The 15,822-nt window shown below is 36.9% G+C and overlaps 2 protein-coding genes across 3 annotated transcripts in view; both read right to left on the reverse strand.

Annotated features, from left to right (window-relative positions):
* Positions 1 to 15,822, reverse strand: part of LOC133622997 (uncharacterized) — a 42,255-nt gene that overhangs the window by 7,904 nt on the left and 18,529 nt on the right. Inside the window, exon 2 of one of the 2 annotated variants that reach the window (XM_072914290.1) lies at positions 10,675 to 11,883. In XM_072914290.1, coding sequence (XP_072770391.1) covers positions 10,675 to 11,095 — 421 coding nt within the window. In that variant the 5' untranslated portion in view covers positions 11,096 to 11,883. Of the gene's footprint in view, positions 1 to 10,674; positions 11,943 to 15,822 lie in introns of those variants that run through there. The other variant, XM_072914289.1, reaches the window with a different exon arrangement.
* Positions 10,941 to 15,822, reverse strand: part of hps4 (HPS4 biogenesis of lysosomal organelles complex 3 subunit 2) — a 58,383-nt gene continuing 53,501 nt past the window's right edge. Inside the window, exon 13 of the mRNA XM_061985870.2 lies at positions 10,941 to 11,076. The gene's annotated coding sequence lies outside the window, so the exon portion shown is untranslated. The remainder of the gene's footprint in view (positions 11,077 to 15,822) is intronic.

Genomic DNA, 15,822 nt, shown 5'->3' on the forward strand with positions numbered 1-15,822 from the left:
TGCAGAGTCGACACACCTCAGGCAACTTTCTTTCCACCAGAACCTGGTCTGGGTTCAGGTCAACCCTGCAGTTCTGTGCAAGTTGCTTCACACCAGACCTCCTGGGCACATTAAGGCCCGTTAAACTTTTTCAATCTGGCCCGCCGGACATTCCCAAATCATTATTTTTAGATGTTTAAGATGGAAAGTGTAGATGAGCACTCATCTTTTCTAATGACTTCAACATCACATGGACAAAGATAAGACCTTCTGGAGGAAAGTTCTGTGGTCAGATGAAACAAAAAGTGAGCTGTTTGGCCACAATACCCAGCAATATGTTTGGAGGAGAGAAGGGGAGGCCTTTAATCCCAGGAACACCATACCTACCGTCAAGCATGGTGGTGGTAGTATTATGCTCTGGGCCTGTTTTGCTGCCAATGGAACTGCTGCTTTAAATGGGACAATGAAAATCATCATCATCGGCGGTCACTCGAACGAGTATGACGATCCTCCTGGTAGGGGTGTATCCCTTTATGGAGGATGCCTGTGCGTGACTTTGTTTTACGTGGGGAGACTGGTGCACAGACAGTCACCACACGATCCTTGACAGAATCGGGTCAGGGTCCAGTGGCATGGAATCCAAGACGACTGGGGACCCTTTTCTGCTGCAGCCTTCTTCCACCATCGCAGCCTTTGTGGTAGACCTTAAATCTGCACTTTAACGTCATGCCCAAGACACATATGTATATATGTTATATATGTATATTACAACTGATAGGAAGTCACCATCTGTTATAGTACATTAATGCACATTCATGAACATATCAAATGTTAATGTGCCAAATTGTAGCAAAAGGCTCATTTCGATCTGTTTGACCTCAGGACCCAACTTTTCCACTACAGAGGTGACCTGGGGACCACTCCAATATTAACACTGAATGAGTACTCTTACTCTTGATTTTGATCATATTCAATAAAATAAAACATCTAACCTACTTACAGTTAACTACCTTTGTTAATCACAAATATTATTAATTTAACAAATCAATCATAGGCTTAGGTCAGGCTGATTAGAAAAATACATTTACACACAATATGTATTATCCATCCATCTATTTTCTACCGCTTGTCCCTTTGGGGTCGCAGGGGGCGCTGGAGCCTATCTCAGCTACAATGAAAAAGGAGGATTAGCTCCAAATTCAAGTCTTTTAACATTTTCCCAAAATTCCCACATTTTCATGAAATGTCTCATTGAAATGAATGGGACATTCTTCAAAGTTCCACAATTTTTCATCCGATTCAAACCCTTCCAACTCCAAAATATTCAACATTTTCAAAATTGTGTGCTCTCCTTCAACAATTTAAAAAAAAATTCACCAGATTTCCAAGAATTCCCAGTTTTCAGGGACATTTTTCCCCATTCAAAATGAATGGGACATTTTTCCAAGTTGCACAATTTCCCACATTTTTCAACCCATTCCAACCATTCCACCTTCAACACATTCCACCATCCTGGACATTCAAACTATCATTTTTACAAGTTCAAAAAAATTCCAGGATTTTTCAGAATTCCAGGTGGTAGTGTTATGCTCTGGGCCTGTTTTGCTGCCAATGGAACTGCTGCTTTAAATGTGACAATGAAAAAGGAGGATTAGCTCCAAATTCAAGTCTTTTAACATTTTCCCCAAAAAAATCCCACTTTTCCCAAAATTCCCACATTTTCATGAAATTCCCATTGAAATCAATGGGACATTTTTCCAAGTTGCACAATTTCCACTTTTTCAACCCATTCCAGCCATTCCACCTTCAACACATTCCACCATCCTGGACATTCAAACTATCATTTTTACAAGTTCAAAAAAATTCCAGGATTTTACAGAATTCCAGGTTTTGCATTTCCACCCTTTTTTCTGGCGACTACTTTTCAACCCACTTCAACCGTCAAATAATCAGGACTAAAAAATGAAGTTGTTTGTTGAAGTGGAAAAAATTCCCACAATGGAACTGCTGCTTTAAATGTGACAATGAAAAAGGAGGATTAGCTCCAAATTCAAGTCTTTTAACATTTTCCACAAAAAAAAAATTCCCGCTTTTCCCAAAATTCCCACATTTTCATGAAATGTCCCATTAAAATCAATGGGACATTCTTCAAAGTTCCACCATTTTTCATCTGATTCAAACTTTTCCAACTCCAAAATATTCAACATTTTCAAAATTGTGTGCTCTCCTTCAACAATTTAAAAAAAAAATTCACCAGATTTCCAAGAATTCCCAGTTTTCAGGGACATTTTTCCCCATTCAAAATGAATGGGACATTTTTCCAAGTTGCACAATTTCCCACATTTTTCAACCCATTGCAACCATTCCACCTTCAACACATTCCACCATCCTGGACATTCAAACTATCATTTTTACAAGTTCAAAAAAATTCCAGGATTTTCCAGAATTCCAGGTTTTGCAAAGCCCTTTTTTCTGGCGACTACTTTTCAACCCACTTCAACCGTCAAATAATCAGGACTAAAAAATGAAGTTGTTTGTTGAAGTGGAAAAATTCCCACAATGGAACTGCTGCTTTAAATGTGACAATGAAAAAGGAGGATTAGCTCCAAATTCAAGTCTTTTAACATTTTCCCCAAAAAAATTCCTGCTTTTCCAAAAATTCCCACATTTTCATGAAATTCCCATTAAAATCAATGGGACATTCTTCAAAGTTCCACAATTTTTCATCTGATTCAAACCCTTCCAACTCCAAAATATTCAACATTTTCAAAATTGTGTGCTCTCCTTCAATAATTTAAAAAAAAAATTCACCAGATTTCCAAGAATTCCCAGTTTTCAGGGACATTTTTCCCCATTCAAAATGAATGGGACATTTTTCCAAGTTGCATAATTTCCACTTTTTCAACCCATTGCAACCATTCCACCTTCAACACATTCCACCATCCTGGACATTCAAACTATCATTTTTACAAGTTCAAAAAAATTCCAGGATTTTTCAGAATTCCAGGTGGTAGTATTATGCTCTGGGCCTGTTTTGCTGCCAATGGAACTGCTGCTTTAAATGGAACAATGAAAAAGGAGGATTAGCTCCAAATTCAAGTCTTTTAACATTTTCCACAAAAAAAATCCCGCTTTTCCCAAAATTCCCACATTTTCATGAAATGTCCCATTAAAATCAATGGGACATTTTTCAAAGTTCCACAATTTTTCATCCGATTCAAACCCTTCCAACTCCAAAATATTCAACATTTTCAAAATTGTGTGCTCTCCTTCAACGATTTAAAAACAATTCCTGGATTTCCAAGAATTCCCAGTTTTCAGGGACATTTTTCCCCATTCAAAATGAATGGGACATTTTTCCAAGTTGCACAATTTCCCACATTTTTCAACCCATTCCAACCATTCCACCTTCAACACATTCCACCATCCTGGACATTCAAACTATCATTTTTACAAGTTCCAAAAAATTCCAGGATTTTCCAGTATTCCAGGTTTTGCAAAGCCCTTTTTTCTGGCGACTACTTTTCAACCCACTTCAACCGTCAAATAATCAGGACTAAAAAATGAAGTTGTTTGTTGAACTGGAGAAAATTCCCACAATGGAACTGCTGCTTTAAATGGGACAATGAAAAAGGAGGATTACATACCTGCCAACTTTTGAAATCAGAAAAACCTAGTAGCCAGGGTCCAGGGGCCGCAGGCCCCGGTAGGTCCAGGACAAAGTCCTGGTGGGGGGTTCAGGCTTCGCCCCCCCGACGCAAAATGATTGATTGCATTCAGACAGGTTAAAATGTTGCTAAAACCATCACTTTTCTATCAGTCACAGTGACTTTTCAAAACAAAAATATTACAGCAAAAATCATATGGGTTGATTGACATGTTTATTCTGTAAGATAACTTCAATAGTTTGAAATTATTTTGACAGTTAATGCCAGTAATCCTGTCAACCTTTCACAAGACTTCAATTTGTTCATTGAAAGTATAAACACTTTTTACAGTAAACAAATGGTAAAACAGTACTAAACAATTCCATTTAAAAAAAAAAATTGGTGTCATTATTAACTTTCTGTCCAAGCTTGTATAATCTACTGCCTTGTTCAATTGTAAAAAATATTCTGTGCCTAAAATTCACATTTCTATCACAATTATCATACTGTAAACATGGTAAGCTAACTTCATTAAAATTAATAGTCCTGTTAATAGCATGGAATTACAATTCAAATGTAGTTTTTTTGTAAGCCTTTCAAAAGAATTCAAAATATGAAAAATTCATGAAAATTCATTGAAGCCATCAGACACTTGAAAAGTGGCACATCACATCTCTAATGTAATCATTTGAACTTTTCAACAGAAATAGCACTGCAAAAATATTAAGGACATACTTCTGTATTTTGGTAGTTATGCTGTCAACATTTAACAAGATTTCTTCAACTTGGACTTGAAAGCATAAATAGTATAAACACTTTTAACAGTATAACAGTACTAAACAATTCCAATAGATAACATTGGTGTCATTACCTTTTTGTGGCTAAAATCCAAATTTAGCAACGGCATTAGACTTGTGTTTTTTTGTCCCAACGTGGTCTTTTACATCGCTAATTCCTCCGTGTCCGATCGAAAAATCTTGTCTGCACAAGGTGCAATTCGCGTAGTTTTCACCCTTTTTGGAACGGATAATTATTCCCGGATAGGCTTTTGAATATTCTTCACGGAATGGCTGCAGTTTTCTTTTCGGTTTAAGACTCGTTTGCCATTTTTCTCCGGCTGATTCCATGATCGTTCGCTCGTTTGGAAACAATGGCAACTGGTGCCTCGTGCTTGGCAGCGGTGCTATAAATAGCCTCGCGCATGGCATTCGGAATGGCTCGATAGGAAGTTACGGGAAGCAGTGTCGATTGTCATTGTTGTTACGCCATTTCGTGAATAAAACTTAAAAAAAAAAAAAAGTTTTAATTAATGAAAAACCGTATTTTTTATCACTGCAACCGTAACCCGGAATAGGTTGATGAAAACCGTACTAATTACGGGAAAACCGGAGTAGTTGGCAGGTATGGGATTAGCTCCAAATTGTTCAGGACAAGCTCAAATCATCAACCCAGAGGTTGGGTCTTGGGCGCAGTTGGGTGTTCCAACAGGACAATGACCCCCAAACACACCTCAGAAGTGGTAAAGGAATGGCTAAATCAGGCTAGAATGAAGGTTTTAGAATGGCCTTCCCAAAGTGGACAATGCTGAAGAAACAGGGTTAGGGTTAGGGTTTGGATGTCAAAGGGTCCCTTTAGGGGCTCCGGACAAAACTATGTCTGTCTACAAATAAATAATAAATAAATAAATAAAATTAATAATAAAAATAAAAATAAATAAAATACATAGTATAAATAAAATAAAATAAATAAAACCTGTTCATGGGCCTGATCCGGCCCTCGGGCCGTACGTTTGACAGCCCTGATATAAACATTAATAATGATTAGGAAGGTTTGTGTCATGTTTGTTCTCTTACAGAAAGAGAATTACAACAAAAATTATATTTTTTCCACCATCTTTTCCAATTTCCTACATTTTTAAAAAAGCATGAGATACATGTCTAAAAAATATAAAAAATTCCCCCATGTCCCTTTAGGGGCTCTGTACAAAACTGTCTGTCTGCAAATAAATAATAAATAAATAAATAAAATAAATAAATACAATTAATAATAAAAATAAAAATAAAAATAAATAAAATACATAATATAAATAAAATAAATAAAATAAATAAAATAAAATAAATAAAACCTGTTCGTGGGCCTGATCCGGCCCTCGGGCCGTACGTTTGACAGCCCTGATATAAACATTTCTAACAATTAGGAAGGTTTGTGTCATGTTTGTTCTCTTACAGAAAGAGAATTACAACAAAAATTATATTTTTTCCACCATCTTTTCCAATTTCCTACATTTTTAAAAAAGCTGGACATACATGTCTAAAAAAAAAAAAAATTCCCCCATGTCCCTTTAGGGGCTCCGTACAAAACTATGTCTGTCTGTAAATACATAATAAATAAATACATAAATAACATAAATAAAACCTGCATAATAAATAAAATACATTTATATATAAATAAATAAATCAAATGATAAATAAATCAAACCTGTTCATGGGCCTGATCCGGCCCTCAGGCCGTACGTTTGACAGCCCTGATATAAACATTTCTAATGATTAAGAAGGTTTGTGTCATGTTTGTTCTCTTACAGAAACAATATTACAACAAAAATTATATTTTTCCCACCATCTTTTCCATTTTCCTATATTTAAAAAAGGCTTGAGATACATGTCTAAAAAAAAATAAAAAAAATTCCCCCATGTCCCTTTAGGGGCTCCGTACAAAACTATGTCTGTCTGCAAATAAATAATAAATAAATAAATAAAATTAATAAATGCAATTAATAAATAAAATTAATAATTAAAATAAAATAAATAAAATACATAATATAAATAAAATAAATGAAATAAAATAAATAAAACCTGTTGGTGGGCCTGATCCGGCCCTCGGGCCGTACGTTTGACAGCCCTGATATAAACATTTCTAATGATTAGGAAGGTTTGTGTCATGTTTGTTCTCTTACAGAAACAATATTAAAACAAAAACTATATTTTTCCCACCATCTTTTCCATTTTCCTATATTTAAAAAAGGCTCGAGATACATGTCTAAAAAAAAAAAAACCTCCCCCATGTCCCTTTAGGGGCTCCGTACAAAACTATGTCTGTCTGCAAATAAATAATAAATAAATACATAAATAACATAAATAAAATCTGCATAATAAATAAAATAAATGTATATATAAATAAATAAAAAATAAATAAAATAAATGATAAATAAATCAAACCTGTTGGCGGGCCTGATCTGGCCCTCGGGCCGTACGTTTGACAGCCCTGATATAAACATTTCTAATGATTAGGAAGGTTTGTGTCATGTTTGTTCTCTTACAGAAACAATATTAAAACAAAAGCTATATTTTTCCCACCAACTTTTCCATTTTCCTATATTTAAAAAAGGCTGGAGATAAATATCTAAAAAAAAATAAAAATTCCCCCATGTCCCTTTAGGGGCTCCGAACAAAACTATGTCTGTCTGCAAATAAATAATAAATAAATAAATACAATTAATAAATAAAATTAATAATAAAAATAAAAATAAATAAAATACATAGTATAAATAAAATAAATGAAATAAAATAAATAAAACCTGTTCATGGGCCTGATCCGGCCCTCGGATCAGGCCCAGGTGATATTTTTCCCACCATCTTTTCCATTTTCCTATATTTAAAAAAGACTTGAGATAAATATCTAAAAAAATTTTTTTTTAATTCCCCCATGTCCCTTTAGGGACTCCGTACAAAACTATGTCTGTCTGCAAATAAATAATAAATAAATACAATTAATAAAAAAAATTAATAATAAAAATAAAAATAAATAAAATACATAATATAAATAAAATAAATGAAATAAAATAAATAAAACCTGTTCATGGTTTTTTAATTCCCCCATGTCCCTTTAGGGGCTCCGTACAAAACTATGTCTGTCTACAAATAAATAATAAATAAATAAATAAAATTAATAATTAAAATGAAAATAAATAAAATACATAGTATAGATAAAATAAAATAAATAAAACCTGTTCATGGGCCTGATCCGGCCCTCGGGCCGTACGTTTGACAGCCCTGATATAAACATTTCTAATGATTAGGAAGGTTTGTGTCATGTTTGTTCTCTTACAGAAAGAGAATTACAACAAAAATTATATTTTTTCCACCATCTTTTCCAATTTCCTACATTTTTAAAAAAGCATGAGATACATGTCTAAAAAAAAAAAATTCCCCATGTCCCTTTAGGGGCTCCGTACAAAACTATGTCTGTCTGTAAATAAATTATAAATAAATACATAAATAAAATATATAAAATCTGCATAATAAATAAAATAAATGTATATATAAATAAATAAATCAAATGATAAATAAATCAAACCTGTTGGTGGGCCTGATCTGGCCCTCAGGCCGTACGTTTGACAGCCCTGATATAAACATTTCTAATGATTAGGAAGGTTTGTGTCATGTTTGTTCTCTTACAGAAACAATATTACAACAAAAACTATATTTTTCCCACCATCTTTTCCATTTTCCTATATTTAAAAAAGACTTGAGATAAATATCTAAAAAAAAATTTTTTTAAATCCCCCATGTCCCTTTAGGGACTCCGTACAAAACTATGTCTGTCTGCAAATAAATAAATAAATATAATTAATAAATAAAATTAATAATAAAAATAAAAATAAATAAAATACATAATATAAATAAAATAAATGAAATAAAATAAATAAAACCTGTTCATGGGCCTGATCCGGCCCTCGGGCCGTACGTTTGACAGCACTGATATAAACATTTCTAACGATTAGGAAGGTTTGTGTCATGTTTGTTCTCTTACAGAAAGAGAATTTAAAAATTTTTTATATTTAACCCACCATCTTTTCCATTTTCCTACATTTTTAAAAAGCTCGAGATACATGTCTAAAAAAAAAAATTCCCCCATGTCCCTTTAGGGGCTCCGTACAAAACTATGTCTGTCTGTAAATAAATAATAAATAAATACATTAATAAAATATATAAAATCTGCATAATAAATAAAATAAATGTATATATAAATAAATAAATCAAATGATAAATAAATCAAACCTGTTGGCGGGCCTGATCCGGCTCTCGGGCCGTACGTTTGACAGCCCTGATATAAACATTTCTAACGATTAGGAAGGTTTGTGTCATGTTTGTTCTCTTACAGAAACAATATTAAAACAAAAACTATATTTTTCCCACCATCTTTTCCATTTTCCTATATTTAAAAAAGGCTCGAGATACATGTCTAAAAAATTCCCCCATGTCCCTTTAGGGGCTCCGGACAAAACTATGTCTGTCTGCAAATAAATAATAAATAAATAAATACAATTAATAAATACAATTAATAATAAAATAAATAAAATACATAATATAAATAAAATTAATGAAATAAAATAAATAAAACCTGTTCGTGGGCCTGATCCGGCCCTCGGGCCGTATGTTTGACAGCCCTGATATAAACATTTCTAATGATTAGGAAGAAAATCCCCCATGTCCCTTTAGGGCAGCGTTTCTCAAAGTGTGGGGCGCGCCCCACTGGTGGGGAATAGAGACATGACAGGTGGGGCGCGAGGAACGGGAGGAAATTTCACTTTAAATTTTTTTTTTTTATTATATTCTTAGATTATTTTTTTTACTATGCTTTCATTTTCTATACACACTGTAAATCACTTTGTGATTCTGTCTGTGAAATCCGCTATATAAATAAATGGAAATTACCGGTACTTATTTTTACTGTAGGCTTTATATTTCTCGGTACGAGCGAAAGTTTGACAGACATAGCAACAGTAACTAATGGGGGCGGGGCTAAGCGGAACAAACTTTCGCGCGGATGGGTAGCAGGCTAATGTGTGGACCACAATTACACAAATATATACATTTGTGACTCGCACCTCAAAGGTCGTCGAGCCAGAGCCAGCGCCTGCAGAGAAACAAAAATGTGACGGGCACACACTGTGTCATTCACCGGGAAGCACTCGCGTCAAGGCAGCTCAGCCCCGAACTCAATGAGGTTTTAACAGATGTTGTGAGCGCGGTAAATTTGACCAAAACACGACCACTGAAAGTGCGACTGTTCTCTGCACTGTGTGAGGAAATGGGAGCTGATCATACAGTGAAGCAAGGTGGCTCTCCCGGGGAAAAGTGCTGTCACTTGCCCTGTCTTGCCAAAAGCATAGCTCCTCCTTTTTTTTTTTTGCAAAGATTGCAAAGTGGTACTTTTATTTTATTTATTTTTGAACTTGATGCAAGTTATTTGATTTATTATTGAACTTGATGCAAGTTATAACACTTTTTTTAATTTATTATTGAACTTGATGCAAGTTATAACACTTTTTTTGATTTATTATTGAACTTGATGCAAGTTATAACACTTTTGTTTGATTTATTATTGAACTTGATGCAAGTTATAACACTTTTGTTTGATTTATTATTGAACTTGATGCAAGTTATAACACTTTTTTTGATTTATTATTGAACTTGATGCAAGTTATAACACTTTTGTTTTATTTATTATTGAACTTGATGTTATTTTATGTTATTGAGTTTGAATGTATACAACTTGATGTTCAATAAATTTGAAAATGTTAAAGCTTGGCATTAGCGCTCTGTTGGGGCGATGGGGGCAGGTGGGGCTTGAAAACTCCCCCTTGTCCAAAGTGGGGGATGACAAAAAAAGTTTGAGAACCACTGCTTTAGGGGCTCCGTACAAAACTATGTTTGTTTGTAAATAAATAATAAATACATACATAAATAAAATATATAAAATCTGCATAATAAATAAAATAAATTTATATATAAATAATTAAATCAAATGATAAATAAATCAAACCTGTTGGCGGGCCTGATCCGGCCCTCGGGCCGTACGTTTGATAGCCCTGATATAAACATTTCTAACAATTAGGAAGGTTTGTGTCATGTTTGTTCTCCTACACTAACAATATTAAAACGAAAATGATATTTTCCCCACCATCTTTTCCATTTTCCTACATTCAAAAAACGTCTCCAAGCAAAGTAGAACAATTGAAAGACATGAAGTAGATTGAGACTTTTACCTCCAGCGAGGAATCCTCCCTGCAGGCCTCTGACGCTCCTGCACTCTCCGGCCTCCTGACAGCAGCGATACACCCGCCGCACCAAGCTGAACAGCGGCTGCTCCGGGAACACAGAGCCCCGGGACGCTCCAGCAGACGCCGGCCGGACGCTGAGGTGCAGCACGGTGGACTTATCCGCTGCTTGGACCCGTGAGTTGTGCAGCCAGGCGGCCGTCAGATCCGCGCAGCGCTCCCGGTGGTCCTGGTGGTCCTGATGGTCCCGGTGCTCCCGGTGGTCCTGGTGGTCCCGGTGCATGAGCGCGTCCGCGCGTAAAGCCCAGGACGCGTCCTTGGATCCGTGCGCGCCCAGTGCGCGGCAAAGCCCCCCGATGGAGTTTGTAGTGAAGACCGCCAGGGAACATACTAGAAGCATCCAGGCCATGTTGGTGTTTGTGTTTGAGTCCCAACACGCGGCTTGTGTCCACCTGCTTTATATCCTCACTCACAATGCACACAAAGAACTTGAATCCTGCCCCCATTTTGCTTTCACCCCCCCCGCGGCTTTCTTTTAAGGCGCGTGCATAATGAGGGGCCCCCAAGGGCCCAAGCAGCCATTCTCATTCAGCTCCTCAACTAATGACTCCTAATGACTCCATACTTGGAGCATCAACACACAAGAAGTGCACACAAATGTTGTTGTTTTCTCATATATGTGAAAGTGTTACAAGCTTTTAATAAAGATGTTAGAAACAATAAAGACCGTGTGGCCCCTGTGGCTCCCAACAAATCACACCTTTTCATTATCAACAAAACCAGCAATAATCAATATACATTCTGCCATCGTTGCTGGTCATTTTCAATCTATCAAGATGAAAAAATAATATCAAAATGAAATTACAGGATGTTATTTATGTAGTTTGATCATTTTCCTGGACTGATGTACTAACATGTGCTTTATTTTCTACATATTTTAGCATCATCTACAACAGGGGTGGGCAATTAATTGTTTACCAGGGGCCGCATGAGCACTGCTGGAGGGCCACACTGACAATATTCCAATTACATTTTGCTCAAATTATTTTTGATATACCTCAAGATAAATAATAATAATAATTAAAGCTGCAAGCAGCATTGGTCGGGCCCGCGTATTTGGCAGGTGCTAGTCCTAAGTGTCCCAATACTTTTGTCTACTTTTAGTCTGAAGTGTCCCAAGACTTTTGTCTAGTGTACCTACCTTGTCTGCATTGTGTGGGCACGTTGGTGCTTCCTGCTTTTAAGCTGCCATCTTAAAAAAAACAGCAGCGCAGCAGCATCAGCGCAGCGGGTCTTTGAAGGGTCATAAAATCAAAACCGGAGCAGGTATTAAAACGCTGTTCTGTCATTGTAATCACAAGGGTTTAATCTCTCTCCTGTGTTAGTTTGAAGCCGAAACGACAAACGCGCTCAGAGGAGATAGTTTTTGAAGAAAGGTGACCGGTTTTTACAAAAAAATTGTTTTGAAGGGGGAATAGCAAACTTCCTGTTGATTTTTGCTGGGGGTTGTCAATTTATGAAATGTAGGTCTAAGTGAGACCTACATAGAGGTTTTTGTTTCATGTCTCTCCGACCTTCCCAGTGGGAGTTACAGGCAGTTTTGTAATTTTTTTCTTCCGAGGAGCAGTTTTTTCTCTGTTTTATTCAAAAATTGCTCTAGAGCGCAATTTTTAAATTTGGGGTTAGGTTTTTTTATTAGATCGCAATTTTTGCCAGTCCTGATGTGTGTGTTCAGTTCGGTGAGTTTTGAAGCGTGTTAAGGGGGTCAAATTACAGCTCAAAGAGGCAAAAGTGACTGTTTTTAGTACTTTTTTGTCTTGAAGGGGGAATTGCCAACTTCCTGTTGATTTCTGCCCGATGATATACAATTATGAAAACTAGGTCTAAGTCAGACCTACATACAGGTTTTTGTTTCATGTCTCTCCGATCTTCCTAGTGGGAGATATAGGCAGTCTAGTTTTCTTTTTTTTCCCTAGGGGGCGCTAGAGCGCAATTTTGAGTTTTGGGGTTCGGTTTTTTTTTAAAAAGGTAATTTTCGCAGGTCCTGATGTGTGGGTCAAATATGGTGAGTTTTGAAGCATGTTAAGTGGGTCAAATTACAGTTTGTTGTGGCGGCGGAAGAATAAAGAATAATAAAACCTTACAAATACAATAGGTCCTTATGTCCCATTGTATAAGGACTCCCTGTGGGAGTCCTTATACAATGGGCCATGCGGGCCCTAATAAAGTGTACTACAAACAACTACAGTAGTTTTATGATGTAATGCAATAATAATGTACACAATTTACCTTGGAAAGTGGACTTCTACGGTATCTCCTTCCAGCTGCAAGGTAATGGCTCCCATTTTTATAGTCTTTGGTATGACACGGCCGGGGTTTGAACTCACAACCTACCCATCTCAGGGCAGACACTCTAAACCAGGCCTGGGCAATTATTTTGACTCGGGGGCCACATTTAGAGAAAAAAATGTGTCTGGGGGCCGATATATCTATTTTTAGGAACACTTATATAAAACCTCACAATAAAGTCTGATTGAATGCTAAAAACGTTATGACAGACCGCCTGAAAAAACATAATGGAATTTTAAATTTTTCTATGAACGATAAAACGCTGAATATTGACAACATATGAACGTCACACCCCCTCTCCATCCACATATTTTACAAGCAAGTGAAATGCAACAAAAATGCACTTTCTATTCTATTCTATACATCACTAAGCTTTAGAACTTTGTTGTGAAAATCTCCTTCCGCATCTGTGGAAACGCTTCCCGCCCACACTGCTTGGTGCCTCGTCTGAGCTGCTGTGACGTAGATAACCATAGTAACTAATTAGATGACCATAATAACTAATTAGATGACCATAGTAACCAGAGGTGGGTAGTAACGCGCTACATTTACTCCGTTACATCTACTTGAGTAACTTTTGGGATAAATTGTACTTCTAAGAGTAGTTTTAATGCAACATACTTTTACTTTTACTTGAGTATATTTATAGAGAAGAAACGCTACTTTTACTCCGCTACTTTTATCTACATTCAGCTCGCTACTCGCTACTAATTTTTATCGATCTGTTAATGCACGCTTTGTTTGTTTTGGTCTGTCAGACAGACCTTCATAGTGCCTGCGTTTCAACAAATACAGTCACTGGTGACGTTCACTCCGTTCCACCAATCAGATGCAGTCACTGGTGACGTTGGACCAATCAAACAGAGCCAGGCGGTCACATGACCTGACTTAAACAAGTTGAAAAACTTATTGGGGTGTTACCATTTAGTGGTCAATTGTACGGAATATGTACTGTACTGTGCAATCTACTAATACAAGTTTCAATCAATCAATCAAAAGTGTGAAGGAAAAAAGATACTTTTTTATTTCAACCGTACATCCCGTCAAAAGCCTAAAGACTGACCGCACATGAGGACGTTCCTGTCTTCACAATAAAAGTGCCGCTCCATCGCGCCTGCGCTTTCAAAATAAGAGACTCCGAAAGCCAGCGCAAACAAGCTAGCAAGCTACGGAGTTTGACGCCAATATATTTCTCGTAAAGTGTATAAAAACGAATATGGAAGCTGGACAAATAAGAAGCCAAAAACCAACCACTTTCATGTGGTATTAGACAGAAAGGAGGAACTTTTTTTCTCCTCCATTTGAAAACGTGGACGTTATCATCACTACTGTCTGATTACAATCAATGCAAGTCATCAGAATCAGGTAATACACCAACTTATATTCTTGTCTTCATGAAAGAAAGGAATCTATATGTGTTAAACATGCATGTATATTCATTAAAACACCTTTAACATGTAAACAAAAACAGCAAAATAAAGACATATAAATTATATACTGTATATATCAATGTATATGTATATATATATATATATATATATATATATACAGTGGGGCAAAAAAGTATTTAGTCAGCCACGATTGTGCAAGTTCTCCCACTTAAAATGATGACAGAGGTCTGTAATTTTCATCATAGGTACACTTCAACTGTGAGAGACAGAATGTGAAAAAAAATCCAGGAATTCACATTGTAGGAATTTTAAAGAATTTATTTATAAATTCTGGTGGAAAATAAGTATTTGGTCACTTCAAACAAGGAAGATCTCTGGCTCTCACAGACCTGTAACTTCTTCTTTAAGAAGCTCTTCTGTCCTCCACTCGTTACCTGTATTAATGGCACCTGTTTGAACTGGTTATCTGTATAAAAGACACCTGTCCACAGCCTCAAACAGTCAGACTCCAAACTCCACTATGGCCAAGACCAAAGAGCTGTCGAAGGACACCAGGAGAAGAATTGTAGACCTGCACCAGACTGTGAAGAGTGAATCTACAATAGGCAAGCAGCTTGGTGTGAAAAAATCAACTGTGGGAGCAATTATCAGAAAATGGAAGACATACAAGACCACTGATAATCTCCCTCAATCTGGGGCTCCACGCAAGATCTCATCCCGTGGGGTCAAAATGATCATGAGAACGGTGAGCAAAAATCCCAGAACCACACTGGGGGACCTGGTGAATGACCTGCAGAGAGCTGGGACCAAAGTAACAAAGGTTACCATCAGTAACACACTACGCCGCCAGGGAATCAAATCCTGCAGTGCCAGACGTGTCCCCCTGCTTAAGCCAGTGCATGTCCAGGCCCGTCTGAAGTTTGCCAGAGAGCACATGGATGATTGGGGGAATGTCATGTGGTCAGATGAAACCAAAATAGAACTTTTTGGTATAAACTCAACTCGTCGCGTTTGGAGGAAGAAGAATACTGAGTTGCATCCCAAGAACACCATACCTACTGTGAAGCATGGGGGTGGAAACATCATGCTTTGGGGCTGTTTTTCTGCTAAGGGGACAGGCCGACTGATCCGTGTTAAGGAAAGAATGAATGGGGCCATGTATCGTGAGATTTTGAGCCAAAACCTCCTTCCATCAGTGAGAGCTTTGAAGATGAAACGTGGCTGGGTCTTCCAGCATGACAATGATCCCAAACACACCGCCCGGGCAACGAAGGAGTGGCTCCGTAAGAAGCATTTGAAAGTCCTGGAGTGGCCTAGCCAGTCTCCAGACCTCAACCCCATAGAAAATCTGTGGAGGGAGTTGAAAGTCCGTGTTGCTCGGCGACAGCCCCAAAAC

Source organism: Nerophis lumbriciformis, linkage group LG12 (assembly GCF_033978685.3).
Source record: "Nerophis lumbriciformis linkage group LG12, RoL_Nlum_v2.1, whole genome shotgun sequence".
Classification (NCBI taxonomy): Eukaryota; Metazoa; Chordata; class Actinopteri; order Syngnathiformes; family Syngnathidae; genus Nerophis; species Nerophis lumbriciformis.